Source organism: Schistocerca gregaria, chromosome 1, assembly GCF_023897955.1.
Source record: "Schistocerca gregaria isolate iqSchGreg1 chromosome 1, iqSchGreg1.2, whole genome shotgun sequence".
Lineage (NCBI taxonomy): Eukaryota > Metazoa > Arthropoda > Insecta > Orthoptera > Acrididae > Schistocerca > Schistocerca gregaria.
In genome coordinates this window covers 9,167,919-9,190,353 of record NC_064920.1, presented here as the reverse complement: position 1 = coordinate 9,190,353, position 22,435 = coordinate 9,167,919, and the positions used below count along the sequence as shown (strand labels likewise).

Below are 22,435 nucleotides of genomic sequence, written 5' to 3'. Positions count from 1 at the left end.
ACCCTGCCATCGCAAATACAGGATGGCTGTTTGTAGAGTCGGAAAAATACTACTTATGTAAATCTTCCGTTTGCTAAGTTAACGTGTTTGCTGATCGTTTTTGCTCCCGTCCAGTTTTCCTCTGATGACACTTACTGCACCGCTCTGTACCCCACTTCTCCTCTCCACTGTATACCGAGTCATACACAACAGCTGTACTCCTCCCATAATGATGAGATGTACTAGTGCTTACTTTCAAATTTTCAGTTTGTTTAAGATGTCTTCACTGATTCTAACTTGTGTTATACTCGCTTTTCCAGTCACACCATTAAAGCATTAATGAGCTTACGTAGGTCAATGATTTCTGATGCTTTGTTCCCAGTACCTCCCATATTCATTTGGCCACTCATTCCAGGTCTGTTATGTTGGGGACAGTTATTCAATGGTGTTGGTTCAGTCAGAGAAATAACTTGTTACAGGAATATGATAACACAAACTTTAGACACATTCAGAGCAGTTGCAGAAAAAAAAGGATGAAATGCACACATTTTACTTTCATGTTGCCGAGAAGTGTCACAAGTCAGCCAGTTCAAGTGTTTGTTACACGAATGTGAAAGATAATTTATTTTTAGCTGCAAAGTAGATCTCTAACAACACTGTATGCAATTATTGCCATCAGCTCAGGTAATTGAAATGATCCATTCTACAAATATAATTATCATTAATGCTTCTATTTAGCAAGAACTATAGTCGATAATATGTCTGATATGTAAATAATATATTGGAATAAAATGTTTGGACTTACTGACTTCATATTATGCCTTTCGAGAGATGAGCTGCCTGCAATTCTGTGATGTGGGGTGGCATTTATGTAATTTGGAGGCTCACTACGAGACGCGAAATCGGGTTCTCCGTCACTAGTTTTCCCGAAGAGTCTTTCGGCAGCAGACCTGCCTAAAGTAGTGTGAGGGGGCTTGTTGCTGCGATCGACACGGGGTGGGAGTTCGGGCGGCCCACCGGTTGGGAGAGGTGGGGAGTGGGCCAGTGGGGAGCGAGGCAGGGCACCGCCACCACTCCCGTCGCTCGTCCGGAGCTGAGGGTAGCCGGCAGGACTCGACGCCTGGTGGTGGTGGTGGTGGTGGTGGTGATGGTGGTGGTGGGCATAGTTGAGGTCGACAGTGGAGGAAGTGACGGGAGGCTCACTGGCTGCTGTCGTCAGGTGTGTAGGGGAGAAACCGTACTTGCTGTCACCCCCTTGAGATCTCCGTTTGCCGATACCAGCTGACGTGAGATTGTGCCCGTGATGATGATGGTGGTGATGCTCAGGTGGGACAGGGACCCCATTGTGGTTATCATAACCCTGCAGTAAAAGTATACGACAAAAATAGTAAAACTGTACATAACTGAACACAAAAAACTAGACATATGTTTTTACATTAATAAACAAAATAAAACAATGTATATATTTTGTGCTAAACAGCTGTGTACACAACAAAACTACCTCGGGAGTTCTGAATGAGAGCACTGATCTTGAGTCAAAAACAAGATACTGATAATTACTTCTTAATTTTATTTTTTTCACTGCCACATTTCTCTTGTGGCAGATTTCAGAAATATATTAAAATTTTTAATACTTGAATGCAAACACTGCTCTAAAGAAGCTCAGGCTGTCCATGTCAGTTACTGTAACTTCCAATATTAATCATGGACATAATACAAACTGGACATAACAACATCAGAAAGGCAGTTAAACGATACTATGAAATAATAAATAAAAATATTCTGCCAATATGTACAATCCACGAAAGATTTTTACATAACTCAATGCATGATAAAAGTCTGTGAGGGATAAAGTTACATATCCTGTATCCCAGTCTGATGATTAACAGAAATGCCAGACTCAATTTTCATTAAAGAGCTACACAAAATATAAAATTCTCACTTTTACATGCCACTGTGCTTGTCTTTAAATCTTATCCCACAAAACAATTATTATTATGGACAGATATGCATAACAGATACAGTGAGGAACTTACACAAATTTATAATTTCACCTACTACTTCACATTACACATTTTCCATCCTGAAGGTAAAATGAATGTGGTCCTTCTCAATATCTATTAGTGTTCTTATAGAATTTGAATGACAGAAATGTGTGTCTGAATCAAGAGAGGAGTGTCCTACTAATAGAGCTTAAATTTAAACAAATGAGGAAACATGGTTGAATCCTCAGTGTTTGTATTGTTTAAATACTTATCTGACCAGAAACAAAAAAAAGATAGGCTACATGATCAAATAAAAGCCTGACAAGTAAGAAACTACTTCTCTCTTTTCTCTTGCTCATTGTGTTGATATGTAGCACAGCAGAATACTTCCCTTTGCTGTAATCCCACAACTAACATAAACATTGTAGTTTCTCTTTTTTTACTTTTCTTTCTTTCCATATACTAGGCATATATGAAACAACAAAATTCTTATGAATGCCATATTTTTCTAAACCTCATTATTCACTGTATAGTTCACAGCCTGCTGAAAACAACAATGTAAATATTTCATGCACAAACATTTTGTTTGAGGAAATATTCAAAATTTACAATTAATGAAAAACACAAGGTCTTTAGAATTCAATCTTAATATTAATTCTGTGTTTCAGGATTGACATACCTTGTCTGAAAGCCCTAATTTTCATTTTTCTAAAGAACAGCTTGACTCTTCTGAAAATCGTGTAATTCAAAATTATCTTAATTCAAAACTATTGCCGTCATTAGAATTCCAGAATTTTCAGACCTTATAATTTAATCTTTTCACAAATCCATTGCTGTAAGGCTGTAGACCCAAATTTCTGATTCCAAATATGTATTATTTTCCTACAGTAATATGCTAGTATACGAAATATTCCAATTATAAAATTTGATTCTCCAGAAAATTCTTGGCAGGCTTTTGTAAATTCAATTACACACCCTCCCATTCAAAATATAAAACAGGTCCTATCATTTATATCTTTTGATGACATTTAACTAACTGTTAATTATGACAGTTTCACTGCGTAATGTGGGTATGTATTCTATACTTTTTCTTGTTTTTTACATTACCTTTGCAAATATGAAAACTGAGGTAATTTGGTATTTTGTGATAAGTGTCCTATGTGTGTCTTTACACAAGTAATATATACAGAGGCAGAGTCAGTCCATGGCTAGCATTCAAAGACTGCAGGAAGTCTGTACCCAGTAGTCATTTCTAACTTTGTGAATCAATTACCATTACTTCATGTGAGTCCACACTACACAATCATCATGCAATGGCGATGCAGTCAATGGGAGTTTAGCATTTGGTCACAAAAAATTTCATGCCAGCAGAGGATGCTGAGACAGACTGAATTACATAAACGCAGCTACTGTGTGGAATGTACTAATATTATGATCACCATCATAATAGAAAGAGTGTGATAATGTGATATGTAGTAAAGTTCAGTAATGTCAAATAACCAAAATAATATGCATATCTTTCACTATGTAACGGCCAGAAACAGTGGTCATGTGTGTACAAGTGGTGCTTATGAGAAAGTGTGTGTGTTATCTACTTCAGTAGAATGCATTTTGGCTGAAAGCTAAAATGTATAGCAGACTTTTCATTGTGCTGGTCTGTGACTCAGTGTCTCCTCTGTATAGTGTGCAGCAATCTATCCTTTTTCATAATATCAAACTACAGAAAATCCAGGATGGAAAGTAACAATATTATGAAAAGGAAAGTGGCTACTCACCATATAGCGGAGATGCTGAGTCACAGATAGGCACAACAAACAGACTGTCACAATATAAGCTTTCTGCCAACAAATATCTTTGTCAACAATAGACAATAGACACACCCACATATACACAAACACACATGAACAACAGCAGAAATGCGTGATGGAAGTGGCAAATGGGCGGTGGTAAGGAGGAGGCTGGAGTGGGGAGGGGGAAAGATAGCAGGGTAGGGATGGGGGACAATGAAGTGCTGCCGGGGAGCGCAAGGACGAGGTGGAGGGAGGATAGGGCAGCCAGGTGCAGTTGGGGGGTTAGGCGGCGGCAGGGGAGAAGTTGGGTGAGGGGAGTGGGGGTTGCGGAAACAGTAAACACCGTAAAATACCTACAAGTAAGTATTCAGAATGACTTTAACTGGAATATAAGAAATAGAAGGAATAGCAGATGATAGACTGAGATTCATAGGAAGAATCTATAAGAAATGTAACTTATCCACAAAGGAATTAGCTTACAAGGTGCTTGTCCAACCCATTCTTGAGTACTGCTCTTGAATCTGGGACCCCTAGCAGGTAGGACTGGCAGAGAGGCAGAGAAGATCCAGTGAAGAGTGGTGCATTTCATCATGGGATCATTTAGTTGGTATGTGGGCCTTACAGTGATGATCAACAAACTGCAGTGGCAGATGCTACAAGAGAGGCATTGAGCATCATAAAGAGGTTAATGTGGTATCAACGTTCGATACCACACTTGTTAGGGGTTGCACTTATCGACTGCGGTCCATACTAGTATCGCTGGACCCGCGAGTCGAGACTAGCGCCGCTCCGAAGCTTGCAACAGTCTCTAGCATACGCTCAGCCACTCTTGCTCGGGACATCAAGTAGGAAAGTTGCAAAGCCTTTAGCTGAGAGGAAGCAACCTCTAACAAGGCGCTTGGTTAAAGTACGGCCTCTATAGTTCTCTGTTTGTAATTATATTCCTCCTGACTATGAAGGCTCCTGTACCACCAGTTAAGTACAATTTATAATTTTTTACCAACAACTTCTCGTTGCGGACCCAGAACATACAGCCAGCTCCTTATCGACTTCACTGACAAACCTGCTGTATATTTGAAGAAGAGATTTGTATGTCTCTATTTAGCATTGGCCACCAGTCATTCACATTGGCAACAATTCGCTCATTTCATAACAGTTTCCTATTGAAATTTTGAGACAGTACTTTCAGAGGAGAGTCAAACAACTTCCTCAGCACACAAAATGACCATAACGACAAAATTCACGAAATTAGAGCTAATACAGTGGCTTACCAGCAATCATTCCTTGAAAACACTGTTCATGAATGGAACAGGAAGGGGGATATCAGTTACTGGCACCAGACAGACCTTTCACCATGAGCTGTCAAGTGGCTTGCGGAATATAGATGTAGATGTAGATCCAAAATAAAATGCAGCATTCTCCCTACCTAGAAATTCCAAATCCAACCCCAAATTTTGTGTGGTAACTTATATGATACTACATTCATTAACAAGCTTCAGTGTGAAACTAAGTCACATGTTCTTTGGAAGCCAAGAAACACTGCACACAATTTGTAAATATGGTACAAACACTGTACAAACATGGTGTAAAGATTATTTACAAACTGATAAAGAAGGTGAAGGAGTATCTCACATTGGCAAAGAACAAAAGAGACCCTACTCATTACATCAGAAATATACCGTATGCTGTGTGTATCTGGAAAAGTCTGTATTGGAATGAGCAATCCTCCAAAATCAGGATTGCAGAATTAAAATGATAGTGTAGGTCGGAACAGGTAGACATATCATATGAGACTGACTACATAATAAAATTCGCCTCCTCATAAATTTTCATTAGAGTGAAGATCTACCACACCCAGTTGTTCAGCAAAGCCATACAAATTCATAAACATGACAACAGTTTCAACAAGCAGTAGAAAGCCTCAGTGTAAACAGATCTTGATTCCTGTACTGTAGTGAATGACTGTTGCAGGTAACAAGGGGAGAATCAGAGCAGTAATGATCACAAAAAGGCCCTCAAACATTGGGTGCAATAGGTCATCACCAAACGTGGATTTGGCACCTGTCCACAGGAAGGAATGGAGCGTGAACCTTTGACAATGCTAAGGCACTCATGCTGGTGAAATATCATGAAAATCATTAAACAAGCAATGGTTAAAAATGCCACGGTGGAAGTCAGCAGGAAACACATCAGCAAGTGGCCAGAAAAGCATCAACAATTTTATATCTCATTATGTTTAAACTCATGACTATATTCTAAGATTCTACACCAGCTGGCTGTGAAAGATATTGGTCAGTGTTTTGTGGATCACTTCTGCTAACATTCCTGTAGAGGGCTATGACCTGTGCATTCTTCATACTTCTTTTTTGAGGTGCCAACTATAACTGAGGCGATAATTCTGTACTGAGTCTTAAAAAGATTCCATCAGACCCTGAAGGCTGGTCAATTTTAATGATTTCAGCTTTGTCTCAACACTGCTGAGAGTAATTTCTATACTGTTCCTCTTTCCAATGGTGTGAATATTAACTGAGCCAGTTATCTTAGATTTTCCTTCGTAAAGGAACAATTGGAAGCAAGATTTCAGCATTTCTACTTTTGATCTGCTACCCTCAATGTTAATTCCTTTGTCATCCATGAGTGTCTAGACACTTAACACTGGTGCCACTGACAGCCTTTACATAAAATAGGAATTTATTTGGGTTTTGTGATTAGTCAATAAGATTTTGCTATGGTATTTGCCGGAAGCTTCATACATTGGCCATTTGACAATCAAGTACAATTCATTTTCTATTTTCTTGTCTACTGTTTCACCTGAAGCTTTCTCCAATACACATTTATTTGACAATGTTTATTTATTGATGTCCTAATTATTTTTCTTTCTATCTTGAATATTTTGTGAATTTCTGCTGTATTAGTTGTTTTGGAGATGGTTTCAGCTGCATATGTTATTTCTGTTCTATAATGTTTTAATTCTGCAGCTATCGACAGACTTCTTTTTGTTGCATGTGTTTAATGTTCAGTTTTTAATTCTATTTTGGCATGTTGGTTTCTCATTTGCTTTATGTTCTGACTTCACTTAAATATTTAAATGTATCAACAGTTTTGATTTCCTTTCTTTCAATTGTAATTTTGTTTACTAATTGTTTTTTCCCTCAAATGACAGTCTAAGGCCAATTTCTGGGCTAATTCTTGTAGTGATTTAACTTGTCGGCTAGTCTTGGAACGCTGATGATCAGGAGAGCAAGATAATCAGCAAATCCCAAGCAGTTTTATACATATGTAATTTTCTTTCTGAGTTCCCAATTCTTATGTTCTTTAGGTTATCCTTTTCCTTTTCTCTCATTATATATTCCAGTGACCCACTGAGCAGTTATTGCGGTAGGCAGTCACCTTGTCTGAAGCCTATTTTTATTACAAATGTTTCAGAAGTTTCTCCTCCAAACTTGATTTTTGATTTGGTGTTGGTTAGAGTAATTGTTTAATTAGTTTTTGATGAAGTCCTAGGTTCCCTAGAATTTTTAATACTGGATATCTATGGAGACAATCATATGCCTTCTTTAAGTCTACAAAAGTTATGGTCAAAGATTTGTTCCATCACCTGTAATATTTCATAATTATTTTTAATGTAATGATCTGCTCTCCATGACTTCTCTGATGTCTAAAACTTTCCTTTGATTTGATTTGATTTTTTATTGGTCCAGTTTTATCATATAGCACAAATTGTACAATTGATATTGGACAGGTCAAATATAAGTTACAATAACACATAGTATTAGCAATTAAAATTAGATACCTACTACAATTAATTTGGTTACTTATTCAGAAATTCTCTGACAGAATAGAAACCATGCTTTATTAGAAATGCCTTTAGTTTAGCTTTAAATATTGGATGAGTAGTATTTTTTATTTCCTCTGGTATCTTATTGTGTAGTATTACACCAATGTTAATTATACTCGTCTGATAGGTGGTTGTTCTGTGATAGTTTTGATGTATATTTGATTCCCTTCTGGTACTATAGTTGTGTACACTTTTGTTCTGTAGCAGTTTGCCTGTTTTCAGGAGGTAGTCCCTAGTGAACAAGATAGTTTCATAAATGAATAAACTTGGAACATTTAGGACACCAAGCTCAGTAAAATGGGATTTACAGGACTCCATCTTTTTAAGGCCACAAATTATTCTTAAAGCTCTTTTTTGCATTCTAAAAACTTTTGCACTGTGAGCTGAGCATCCCCAGAAAATGATCCCATATCTGATTAGTGAGTGGAACTCTGCATAGTATGCCTGCAATACTGTTGTTTTGCTTGTTGTAGCCTTTAAAATTCTTAGGCCATAGCACACAGATGATAGTTTTCTACACAAGTTATTTATATGTGTGTCCCACTTTAAGTCTTGCTGAACTGATGTTCTCCTAATTCCTATTCTAGTTGTTCCTTGATTTTCTCATATAAGATCTTGGATAAGATCTTGCACAGGCAGTCTAGTAGAGAGATTTTCTGCAGCTGCCTGGATTACTCTTAAAACATTTTTTTTTATATTAAATGTGTCTGGTGCATTTACCATATTAACCCTCTGTAAAAATCTGAGCTTTTGATGACACTGTCAGTCTTTTACAGGTGTAAATGAATTACATCTCTGACAGAGACGATTGTGGATATTGTCAAAAGCTCTGATTTTTACAGACAATTAATACAACAATTACCTCAATAATGTTTAATAAAAACCTCCAAATGTTTTAACACCACTTTACCTGATCTCAACATGGGCATTGGTAAAGTTTCCTTTTGGTGATGAAACAAAGGAAGGGGCAGAGGGGGAGGGCAAAGTTTATGTTCTGTAGTTTTCTCTTCTTCTGTATTGTGTCAGGTTGATGGTGGTCAAGAGAGCAGTAGACCAAATGAGATTCCACGTGCTTTGAATTCTCTCTTCTGTTCTGCTTCAAAAGAATTTTACAAACAACTGAAAACAGTTGCTTAACAGATATAATGGTTAAAAAAATTGGCAGAATCATCCTCCTACAATGGCAGGAAATGATATGGTATTCTGTGGACTGTCAAGTTATATGCTAATGCACCCTTGTCAAACAGCACCTGTAAGTATGTAAATGTCTGTAATATAAATTACATTATTTTTGTTGTTCTTCAATTCTAATACCATATTTCCAATATTCTTGCAAAAGTGATCTACGCATGAATAAAATGATTACTGCTGCTGCTGCTACTACTACTACTACTACTACTACTACTACTGCTATTACTTGAGGATGGGCGGAAACTCTGGGACAGCAAGCAGCTCGATAGGAAAACACAGCTGTTGCCTATAACATCCATCCTACAGGCAGTTGTGTAGTGAATAACAAAGAGAATAATGAGAATAATTTGACAATTTCTCTGGCAATCAATATGCAACCAGTCACTTTTTTACAATTTATTCAACCATGAACATGTTATCAAGCAACTGCAGCCTCATCATCAGTTGGAGGTGTACTGTACACTTAATTGCAAATTGTGTGATATAAAATGGTCCATTATCCTTAGATACACAGCCTTTTCAATAACTTTAGCAAACACTGACGGTGTAGAAGTATGTCTCAAATTGTCTACGTTATCCCTTTCTCCCATTTTATAAAACAGCATTACTACTGAGTACTTTAATGAGAAAACTGACCATTCCTAAAGGAAAAATTACAAATATTGCTAAATACAGGTCTAACATGCACAGCACAGTATCCATAAGAGTCCTTAGTCTTCAGTGATTTACTTATTGACCCAATTTCCCCCTTGTCTGTATCATAGAGGAGTATTTCAGACATCAACCTCGAAAGGCATTTGACAAGAAAGTTACATGATTCCCTGTAGAAACTAAATTTTTATTTAATTCAGCAGTAATGCTCAGAAAATGATTGTTAAACGCTCGACATCTATCTGATTTATCAGTATCAGAAATATTTTTACTATGAACTATGAACTGACTTTATCTCATAGACCTTGTGCTGTTGATCAGACACTTCCTTTACAACTGACCATATGGTTTTAATTTTATCCTGCGAATTAGCTATTCTATTCGAGTACCACATACTCTTTGCCTTCCTAATAACCTTACAGTACTGTTTGTAATGGGCTACTGTAGCTTGATTGTGACTACTTCTAACATTTTGATATAATTGCCACTTTGTTCTACATGATATCCTTTTCCCACTAGTCAGCCACCGGGGCTGCTTACTTCTGCTAGTACCCCCGTTTAGAAAATTCTCATGGAAGGCAACTCTCAAAGAGCATAAGAAATGTGTTAAGGAAAGCATTATTTTTATCATCTATGTTATCGGCACCATAAACACATGCCACTCTTGTTCCTTGACAAGTTTTAAAAAACTCTCTATTGCTGTTGGATTAACTTTCCTACATAGTTTGTTACTACATGTGACATTTCTTTGAGTACAAAAGCCTTTTAGAGTTAAAATTTGTGCATCATGGTCTGAAAGGCCATTCACCCTTTTACTAACAAAATTCCCATCTCGTAATGAAGAATGAATAAAAATATTGCTACTGTTCCCTCACACTCTAGTTGGAATAAACACAGTCTGAATCTGATCATATGAATTTTGATCTACCAACATCCTTTTTCTTGCACCATCATATACAAAATTTATATTGAAGGCATAGCATATAACTAATTTCTGGCACTTCCTACAAAGTGAATCAAGAACCCTCTCTAGCTTCATCAGAAATTCTCTGAAGTCAGAGTTAGGGGACCTATAATCAACAACATTTAGAAGTTTAGTTTCACTAAATTCAGCTGCCCGTGCACAACATTCAAATATCTATTCAATGCAGTTCCGTAAAACATCTATGGACTCAAATGGAGTACTGTTTTTTACGTACATAGCTACTCCCCCACCCTGCAAGGAACTCCTTGAAGAACAGGCAGCTAATCTATTTCCTGGTAAAGGAAGCCTCTGAATTGCCAAATTATTTAAGTGGTGCTCCGACATACCAATAATTTCAGGGTCAACATCTATAAGCAGTTCACTAACTTTATCTCTAATACCTCTTATATTTTGATGAAATATGCTAATTCCTTCTGTAATTGGAAACATGACATTCTCTGAAGGCGAGCCCTTTATTAGAGGGATTTCATTCAAGCAGGTATACCTATCAGCTGACTTCAATCTAAACAAGGTGCAGCTTTAACACCAACTACTACAGGAATTTTCCCATGAGTGATCCCACCACCACCCACTACACTGTCACTTATAAGCTTTGCCAGCTCCCCTTCCCACACCTATTGAGGTGCAGGCCATGCTAGTGAAACCTGATCTAGTGATGGATCCAACTGGTACCACTGAAATGAGACATATGCCATCCGCCGTCAACACCCCCTTCAGCCCCATGTTAACACACCCAAAAGCCGCATTAAGATGAGGCCCATCATGACGCTGAAACAGTTGCATGAAATGCATATTAGTGCACCAGTTTGAGTAGCTATCTTTACCAGGTCACCACGTACATGACATTCCCCATTCCTATCAAGACTGTTCCCTGCTCCACCCACTATCGCTACCTGATCCTCCTGCGTAAAATTCCTACACAACTCTCCTATGCGGTCAGTCACCTGAGCCAACCCTGCACTAGGTTCACAATGCTGGTGACCTGGTACTCACTCCCCAACACTTCCAGCAACTGCTGGCCTATATCGTGCAAACTACCTAGCAGCAGAACCTTCTTCTTTCTGTAAGACTTTGCAACTGAACTAAGCTTCCCAACTGCTGAGGACTGCTGCATGTTCCCTACATCTACAGCTACAAGAGGCTCCTCTCCACTCAACTCTGGCAGTTGGTCAAATCTACTGCATGTACGCAAAGTATAACTGTGTGAATTCATTGTCAATGACATATATTACATATCTCTACATCAATGAAATGTGTGTTAATTATAAATTCCTTGTGATTTCAAATCAATGTTCATTTCAGAGTCCATAGATTGCCACAGATATTACTGCTGCCATATCGTAAATGGTGACATTTTTTGATCACATAAGACACAACTGTCATATACCGAAAACATGTAACCAACTGACAGCAGTAATGTACACGACAATATTTATACTGGGAGATGAACATCAATCTGTTCATTACACAGAATTTATAATCAACATGCATGTAATTGATATGTATACTAGTGGCAGTGGGTTCTGCAACTGAGTATTGTTGTTAAACATTTTAAATGCAGCTCTTAATGTTTACAAGATGTTCTTTAATGAATATTTACAAGTTGCAGAGCACCAGGCAGTCAAGATTTTTAAATGACCTCACTGTTGAAAGTCAAATGCTAATACACTCATTTAGTTCAGTAGTCCGTAAATCAATGGGTAACTTTCTATAAAAATGCTGTAGCACCAGTATGCATGATTTGTAATGCCAAATGTCAAGCAAGATATTATATGCCAGATCATTTGAGGTGCTTACAGTTTTTGCTATTCTTTATTATGTTTGCTAATTTTTTGTTGTGCATTTGCATGTATTCCAGGAGGTGAGCTGCAGAACTAATCAAATTTCTCTTTTCAGACTCTTTGCTTGGTTTTTGCTATAATATATTTTTGTAAACCATGGCTACCCCACCTCCTTCACCCCTGCCACTGCACCTTAGCCGCAGATGACCATAGTGATGGAGCTAACACAAGCTTTTCAGTTTCAGAACCAGCAAATTGCTACTTTGTTGATGACGGTACAACAGCTTCTGGCTGCACAACAGCAACCGACTGACCAAGTAGCCAACAAGTGCCCCAGACCAGCACACCAATGTTCCAGCAGTTTAACATTATGCCCATTTCGCTTTTGTTGATGTTCATCTTATATCCTGCTTCCGCGACACTGTCCATTCCATTCAACTGCTCTTCCAGGTACTTTACTGTCTCTGACAGAATTGCTATGTAGTCAGCAAACCTGAAAGTTTTTATTTCTTCTCCATGGATTTTAATTCTTACTCCATATTTTTCTTTTGTTTCCTTTACTGCTTACTCAATACACAGATTGAATAACATTGGGGATAGGCTACAACCGTGTCTCGCCTCCTTCTCAACCACTGCTCTTTCATGCTCCTCAACTTGGTTTTCCTTAATCTATCTTCTAAAATAAGTCATAGGGTCAGTATTGCCTCGCGTGTTCCAACATTTCTACAGAATCCAAACTGATCTTCCCCAAAATCAGATTCTACCAGTTGTTACATTCGTCTGTGAGAATTCATGTCAGTATTTTGTAGCCATGATTTATTAAACTGAGAGTTCAGTAATTTTCATACCTGCTAACACCTGCTTTCTTTGGGATTAGAATTACTATATTCTTCTTGAAGTCTGGGGGTATTTTGCCTTTCTCAGACATCTTGCTCACCAGATGATAGAGTTTTGTCAGGGCTTGCTCTACCAAGGCTACCAGTAGTTCAAATGGAATGTTGTCTATTACTGGGGTGTTGTTTCAACTTAGGTCTTTCAGTGCTCTGTTAAATTCCTCACATTTCATAATTCACTTATCATATCTCCCATTTGCTCTTCATCTACGTCCTCTTCCATTTCCATAATACTGCCCTCAAGTACAACACCCTTGTTTAGGCCATCTATACACTCCTTCCACCTTTCTGCTTTCCCTTCTTTGCTTAGAACTGGTTTTCCATCTGAGCTCTTGATATTCATACGGGAGGTTCTCTTCTCTTCTAAGGTCTCTTTAATTTTTCAGTAAGCAGTATCTATCTTACCCCTAGTGATACATGTTTCTACATTCTTACATTTTTCTTCTAGCCATTCCTGCTGAGCCATTTTGCACTTTCTGTTGATCTAATTTTGTAGATGTTTGTATTCCCTTTTGCCTGCTTCATTTGTTGGATTTTTGTATTTTCTCCTTTCGTAAATTAAATTCAATGTCTCTCGTGTTACCCAAGGATTTCTACTTGCCCTCGTCATTTTACCTACTTGATCCTCTGTTGCCTTCACTATTTCATCTCTCAAAGCTACCCATTCTTCTTCTACTGTATTTCTTTCCCCTGTTCTTGTCAGTTGTTCCCTAATGCTCTCACTGAAACTATCTACAACCTCTGGTTCTACTTATATTCCTACCTTTTTGACGTTTCTTCAGTCCTAATCTGCAGTTCATAACCAATTAATTGTAGTCAGAGTCCACATCTGCACCTGGAGATGTCTTACAATTTCCAACCTGGTTCCTACATCCCTGTCTTAGCATTATATAATCTACTTGAAACCTTCCAGTATCTCCAGGCCTCTTTCTTTCATGATTATTAAACCAAGTGTTAGCTATGATTAAGTTATGCTCTGTGCAAAATTCTACCATGTGACTTCATCTTCCATTCCTTACCCCCAGTCCATACTCACCAACTACTTTTCCCTCTCTTACTTTCCCTACTATCAAATCCCAGTCGCCCATGACCATGAAATTTTAATCTCCCTTAACTATCTGGATAATTTCTTCAATCTCTTCATCATCTGCAGAGCTAGTTGGCATATAAAGTTGTCCTACTGTGGTAGATGTGGGCTTCATGTCTATCTTGGCTACAATAATGCATTCACTATGCTGTTCGTAGTAGTTTATTCGCACTCCTATTTTTTTGTTCATTATTAAACCTACTCCTGTATTACTCTTATTTGAATTTGTATTTGTAACACTGTATTCACCTGACCAGAAGTCTTGTTCCTCCTGCTACCAAACTTCAATAATTCCCATTATATCTAACTTTAACTTACAACAATATTGTGAAAAGGAAAATTGCTACTCACCATATAACAGAGATGCTGAGTCACAGATAGGCATGACAAAATAAATTAAGCTTTTGGCTATTAAGGCCTTCATCAACAATAGACGTAGACACACACACACACACACACACACACACACACACACACACACACACACACACACACAGGTGCACACTCACACAAACACAACCCCCACACACAACCGCAGTCTCAGGTAACTGAAACCACAGTGCGAGTACAGCACCAGCGCATGATGGGAGTGGCGTCTGGGTGAGTGTATGGTGGAGGCTGGGGCAAGGAGGGGGAGGGATAGTATGGTGAGGCTGGCAGGCAATGAAGTGCTACTGGTTAGGAGGAGGGGGGGGGGGGGGGGAGTAGAGGAAAAGTAGATAAATAAATAAATAAATAAATAAAAAGACTGGGTGGGATGATGGCTGAATAGTGCAGGGACGGGAACAGGGAAGCGGTTCGATGGTTGAGGACAGTGATTAACGAAGGTTGATGCCAGGAAGAATATGGGAATGTGGGAAGTATTGCAGGGAGAGTTCACACCTCGGAGCTCCCAATGCCTTACCTCATGGCCATTCCCCCGTAATAGACTTGGAAGCAAGGACTGTCCCATACATCCTCCCACCACCACCTACTCCATTTCATTCACGAATGTAACCTATCACATCAAAGGCAGAGCAACCCATGAAACATCATGTGATCTACAAACTAAGCTGCAACCACTGTGCTGCATTCTATGTGGGCATGACAACCAACAAGCTGTCTGTCCACATGAATGGCCACCGAGAAGCTTTGGACAAGAAACAAGTGGACCACCCTGCTGCTGAACACGCTGCCAAAACTGACAGGCTGGAAGGCAATGAAGTGCTACTGGTTAGGTGGAGGGGGAGGAGGTAATGGATCCTACCAACACCAGCTTTTCTGAATTGCGCAGGTAGGAACTCACCCTGAAATACATCCTACGTTCCTGTAACTCTCCTGGCATCAGTCTCTGTTAGTCACTGACCTTAGCCACGCAGCCCCTTTCCTGTTCCCATTTCAGCACTACACAGCCATCACTACACCATCACACTCAAGTCTTTTTACTTCTCTCCTTTTGCACTACTTACCTCCCGCTCGCAACTCTGCCCCTATCCTCTGTCTAACCTGCAGCACTTCACTGTCTGCCACCCCCACCATACTATCCTTCCCCCTCCTTATCCCCACCCAGATGCCACTCCCATCATGCACTGGTGCTGCCGCTCGCAATGTGGTTTCAGTTGCCTGAGACTGTAGGCGTGGGTGTGAGTTGTGTTTAAATATGAATGTGTGTGTGTGTGTGTGTGTGTGTGTGTGTGTGTGTGTGTGTGTGTGTGTGTGTGTCTGCATCTCTTGCTGATGGAGGCCTCAATGGCCAAATGCTTTATTTATTTGTGACAGTCTTTTTCTTGTGCCCATCTGCGACTCAGCATCAACATGGTGAGTAGCAACTTTCCTTTTCATAATATTGTTCCATTCCATCCTAGATTTTCCGTTGCTTAACTTTATCCTACCCCTTTCACTTTCCAAATTTTCTAATCTACCTGATCGATTAAGTGATCTGACATTCCATGCCCTGATCTGTAGAACACCGGATTTCTTGCTCCTGATAACAACGTACTCCTGCGTAGTGCTCGCCTGGAGATCTGAATGGGGGACTATTTTACCTCCAGAATATTTTAACCAAGAGGATGCCATTATCACTTAACCATACAATGAAGCTGCATGCTCTCAGGAAAAACTATGGCTATAGTTTCCCCTTGTTTTCAGCTGTTCACAGAACCAGCACAACAAGGCCACTTTGGTTAATGTTACAAGGCCAAATCAGTCAATCATCCACACTGTTGCCCCTGCAACTACTGAAAAGGCTGCTGCCCCTCTTCAGGAACCAGACGTTTGTCTGGCCCCTCAACAAATAGCCCTCCACTGTGACTGCATCTACGGCATGGCTATCTGTATTGCTGAGGCATGAAAATCTCCCCACCAACGGCAAGGTCTGTGATTAATGGAGGGAGAGGGATGAACTGTTACATGTAAGTATATGTATGGGTTGTTGTGAATCACTGACATTACAAGATACTATATTTTTTCTTGTTTTGTGCAATCTTTTATTTAATATTTCTGTATATTTAATCTAGTTGCCAATCTTTGTAAAACTTTTAAAATCTTATCCAGATCTGACTGAATTTTTCTGTGGGGTGTTTTAAAGCAGTAATTCACTACAGACAACTGTATCATCTGCAAAAAGATTATGGTGACTGTTAGCATTGTCTGCCAGTTCATTAGTATACAACACAAAGAATAGGACCCCAACACTCTTTCCTAGAGAACACCTGATGTTACTTCCAGTTCTGTCAATGATTCTCCATCAAGATTACATGCAGAAAAGATTTACTTGAGAGTAACCTCTAGAACCAAAATAGGGCAATGGAGCTGACCTTCAGGAATAAAAGAAGGGAAGAAGTACGTGACACAACTTTTGGGTCCCTCTTAATGGATAGTTACATCAAACAGTGGCATGTGGTGTTTGAGCCAACCTTATCTGAACACAGCATATCAAGTCTGAGATTAAAATAGGTGCTAAACAGATCATGACCTATAGGAATCGTCGGGAAACTGATGGGATTCATACAGGAAAGACCTGAACCCGCATTTGTTTGAAGTCGGAACTTCAATAAGGAATCCAGACGATCATCGGGAAAAGGCAGACAAAGGGACGCCTGGCATTATGAACTCATACTTAGAAATCTGTCCTACACCTAGAAATGCACAAACAAGAACATATCTAGATGGACCAATAACCTGGAATTGCAAAGAAAGCAGGCTGTTTAACACTGCAAAAAGGAAAAGACAATGGGCAAAATACTGGGAGGTCCTTGGGAAATAAAACCGTGGGATTAGGCAAGCACTCTAAGGAAGGAGGGTGGTTAGTATACAAGGACAGTGTGTAAGATGATGGATGTACTACTCAAGATTCACTTCCCTCAGTGCACTCTGGCAGATTACACAAACCATGACTCAGTCCCTGAGATGCACTGGTTTACAGGAAACCAACAAGGAGAACTGGGAATCTTGATTTTTAAAAACTCCAGAGCACAGGGGAATGTTTCAATCATTCACGTCAGTAGGCCCCAATGGAATCTTTCTGGCTCTACTGCAACAAACAAGGAGATAATCATATTCCTATGCAGACTCTTTAGAGTCAACCTACTAGCAGGAGCCATTCCTAATGCTTGGAGAACAGTGAAGGTTGTTTTCATTCTGAAGCCAGGGAGAACATATCATACCAATGCTAAGGATATGAGACTGACCAGTCTGTCCTCTTTCCTCCTAAAGACATTAGAAAAACTGGTTAATCTGCACATCTGGAAAGCGAGGTTACCTGAGGTTACTCTACATGCAAACTGACATGCATAGCAACCAGGAAAAATAATGTGAAACAGCACTTCTCCAACGTGTTGGGAAGGTGGGATAAGCCTATACTTTCAAGAAATTGCTCTCTACATTTTCTTGGACGCTGAAGGACATTTCAGCACTACAATCTTTGAATTGATGGTTAGCGATGCACAGGAGCATGGCATTAACACCAACATATGGAAGTGGATTGAGGCTTTGCTGAGTAAACAGAAGGTAGAAGCCATTTCATTGAATTAAAAAATTATGATCAACATAGGGTGTCTGCAAGGAGAGGATCTGTTGCTACTATTGGGGAACCTATATCTGAACAAACTCATTGATGCCAATAATACACAGACAATTTAGTCATATTCACATTGACATTCAGCATTGTGCAAAACTAGTGCAGGAAACAGGATCTAAGAGTCCGTCCCAAGAAAACTGTTTTAGTATCATTGACATGGAGGCATATCCAGGACACATACTGGAATATTATGCTCTTCAGCAAAGGGTATAGTGAAACAACTAGGGATATTTGATGATACGAAACTATCTTGGACCTGAGACACAAAGAGTATATGTTTCACGGTGAAAGGTGCTCTTATGTGCATTAGAAGAGCTTGTGGTAAAAACTGGGGTCTAAGCACCAGGATATACTGGATATATACCACTATAACAGGAAGAATGATAAGTTATGGGGTTACAGTCTAGTGGAATAAAGTACAACAGAAGGTGACTGGTAAGGAGCCTGGTAAGTTGCAGATATTTGAATGCTTAGCCATAGCAGGTGGAATTAGCAGCACTCCCACTGCTGAGATGGAGACTATGCTGGATGCATCCCCATTACACCTTATGGATTATAATGGAGGCAACAGCAGGAACAGATAGGTTAAAAACAGGAAATAACTGGCTTCCTTTAGGGTATTCCAGAATCTTAGACCAATACAGTGAGTGAGGTAAAAATAGGAATGGTCGTGTAAATGATGACTGACCATAAGCAACTTCCAGCTGCTTCAGTAAACCTTTTCAGGTAACAACTGGAAGGACAGAGCAGTGTAAGAATGAACCTCCATATTGCTCAGAATACAGAGCCTAGTTTACTGATGACTCAAAAACACTCAAAGGTGCTGGACTCAAAAAGACACAAAGGTGCTGGAGCCAGAGTATGCATGGTTTTTCCAGGTGGCTAAATCTGCTGCCACAATGTGCACGAAAGAGAATCTGCAAAGCTGCTACAAGGATGTGGCATTCACATTCAATTATAGCTTTTAAATGTCTATCAGTCCCAGCAACAAGACAAAAGATTGCTGCAGAACATCATGAAGCCCTTGTGAGACTAGGGTAAACCATCACTAACACAATGATACAAACAAAACTACATTCCTGGATTTGAAGGCAGCATACATACAATATTGGCCTAGAAACACAGCAACCTAATTATGCCAAAGAGATGTTTGAAAAACATTTTCGAATGCAGGGTACAAAGAAAGAAGTCCCTAAGTGCAGACTATGTGGTGAAGGGGAAGTAAACACACCACATTTAATCTTCCAATGTGCTGCTTTGGATGTTAAAAGACATACAATATTCAAGTCATTGATTCCTCAAGAAATTGCGTCTAATAAAGAACTAGTAAAGTTCTCTAACAACTCCTCAAAGGTTCTGGCTGGCTTTACTAGAGTTACAGGGAGAGAAACCACACAATAAACTTTGTTTCAATGTGGGTAACAATGCACTAAGACCAATGTTGCTTTGTCTCCTAACATAAATCAATCAATCAGCTGTGAGTCACGGAAGTGTTGTGTATGAAATACTATTTGGAATACACCCCAGTATTAACTAGAAACATAGGACAGCATTTGAAAGATTTTTTGTAAAACAGTGAATAGTAGAATATCAAATTAGATATAGTTACTACCAATCTGAAGATAAAGATAGAATGAATCAGAGCACAGACAGATGAAACCTATGTTAACTTAACTGCTTGTGGTGTTAGGTTTGAGAAAGCTTTTGCCGAGACAAACATTTCTGTAATACAGTTAAATACTGAGCTAAATCCTAAATTAAATATAACAAATGTTAAAACAGACAAACAAGCAAATAAAGGAAAAAGAGTCAAATAAGTGAAAAGATTTGAAAGCAACCATACTAAATTTAAGGGGCAAATTCCATTCTAACATAATTAAGCAGTGCAATCTAGTGAGAAATGAAGTAAATAAAGAGTCTGGTGAACCAAATACTGATACAAAACAAATTTCACACACAAGTGTGTAACATAATATTTTAGACCAAAATAAAGATTCAGAGGCATTCATGTTCCATTTTCACAATGCTGGAGTGACACATTAATGATTTAACTGTACAAAAGGTTCAAGAAAAGACAGAATTACCTGCCAGTACACTTCATTCATCAGTTAGCGATAAGGAAGTTGAAGTACAAATGCTAAATTCAGTTGCAGACAATAATTTTAATTCTGTTATATACACAAAACCTGTGTATGAGTCTATTGAAATTTAGTATAAAATTACAACTCTATTGCACAATATATTCTACAAATAATTTTTGTAAACAATTTAAAAAGGAATTTTGCTGTCACAATTTGATGTCAATTTATCAGGAATTGTTTAATTTTGGTTTCAAATTATGTAATCACGACTTAACATTGGCATTAATTAAGAGAGCTACTGATGAAAGGAGAAGAATAGGGTCATGTTGAAAATTTAAATTTAGATTGTAAGTTACAAAAAGAAAGGCAAATAATTTTGAAGAATTAGGCTCCTTACACACTGGCAGTGTGGTCATGCGACATGTCCACACGGCTGTGTTGCATTCCTCATTTAACATTCAGTTCTCATATGGCCTTACACAATGGCCACTCGATCAAGTGAGCCTCTGTCCATCCACAGGTCCTTGCAACTGGTCACAGCAATTCAGCCGCATTCGACCCTTCCATATCTGGGGATTTAGTAGATACAGTTGCCGTCTTGCTTCACGACATTGTGCTGTATTTGCCATTTGTTATCATTCTTTGACTGTCAGATCCATCATTGTAAGGATTTTGTGCTCTTTTCTGCAAAAATGGCTTTTGGTAAGGAACTTTTCATAGCTGAAGTAGAATGATGTCCTGCATTTTTTATTACAGCACTAAGATAAAAAACCATAATGCTTGGGAAGATATGTATAAAAAAATTTGTTTTGATTCTGAAAATAACATTGTATTGGAGAAAAGCAAATGTGGTATCTGTTAAACAACTGAAACTCATAACTCACGGCATAAGTGGCTTCTCACAGGTGTGGTGCTTCGTATGTCTTCTAAATGAGTTATTTCTAAACGTCCATCCAACTCGAATCCAAGTCTTTTGTGAACACAGCTCTGCACAACACAACATGCTCTAATAAATGCTGCACAGACATTTAAAGGATCATAAAATGTTTGTTACTTGTTGAATAGGATATTCAAAGTGCACTCTGTGTAGCAGTTGGTAACCAGTAACTATAAACTTTTCTTTCTTCTGTCAAATTTTTTCCCCTATCTTGATGTTGCACGTTGTCTTTGAGAGCAAATACTTCACCTCTCATCAAGCAGTGTCGAAAGTAGAGGCTTTGGCAAATTTAAATTACTATATTTCAATCGTTTATAAAGGTCAGTCCTTTTATAAATTGTGAGTCTCCACTTTTCTGTACAAATTCTGTTCTATGAGTGTAAATTAATAGTCACTGGGAGAACCTGCTAGTAACACAATGGAGAAAAGGGTCTCTAGAAAGACCCAATGTATTCAGGTTGACAAGTATAATATATTTTCCATTAACTGTGCCATGACAGTTGGAAAATCAGCATATTTTTTTAAAAAATTCTGCTATATTAATCCAGCTTTCTTCCAATGGACACGGCACACATATGTTTTGTAGACTACACCTAATTTCCTGAGAAGTGTCTTGCACGATTCTAGATATAGCAGAGATAACAAGGAATAATGCATCTCTGTAAATGTACAGTGTATGTTAAGGTGCCTCACATAAGACACAATTGTGTTATTTCAGCTACGCAGTTGTAGATGGAGCGCAAAAACATCTGAAAGTCTTACATGAGAGAATTCAAGAGAAACACCTAAAAAGTAGTTCTCCAACAGAATCACACAAAAATGTGTATATATTGATATATTAATTTCCTATCACCTTTAATTGCTACTAAATTAGAAGCTGTTGCTCATACTGATATAAATGATTTTCATGTTCATAATGGGGTTGCCTCCAGTTCTTGTAAGAGCGACAGAATGACAGAGGAGAACAAATTGCTTCAGGTACTTGCAGCAAACATCAGGGAAAAAAATCATCCTGTCAAGCATTTTCTACTGTCATTATTAAACAATGTGAAATCTGCGCCACAACATTTGAAGATGGATGCTAAATTTGAAATAATGTCAGTTTTGAGGAAGTCTTACAGTTCAGTACTGTTTTGTATCAAGCAAGAAGTAGACAACAAATACCAAACAGGCACAACCA

At 38.6% G+C, this 22,435-nt stretch overlaps 1 protein-coding gene across 14 annotated transcripts in view; it reads right to left on the bottom strand.

The window, feature by feature from the left end:
• The window catches only part of LOC126320910 (tight junction protein ZO-1), an 839,027-nt gene that overhangs the window by 81,832 nt on the left and 734,760 nt on the right, over positions 1–22,435 (bottom strand). For 9 of the 14 annotated variants that reach the window (XR_007558731.1, XR_007558696.1, XM_049994135.1 and 6 more), the window contains one exon: positions 785–1,339. The exons of the other annotated variants lie outside the window; for them this stretch is intronic. Coding sequence is in view for 7 of the 9 variants with exons in the window: in XM_049994135.1 (XP_049850092.1) it covers positions 785–1,339 (555 nt within the window). In the remaining 2 variants the exon portion in view is untranslated. The remainder of the gene's footprint in view (positions 1–784; positions 1,340–22,435) is intronic. 14 annotated transcript variants of the gene reach the window in all.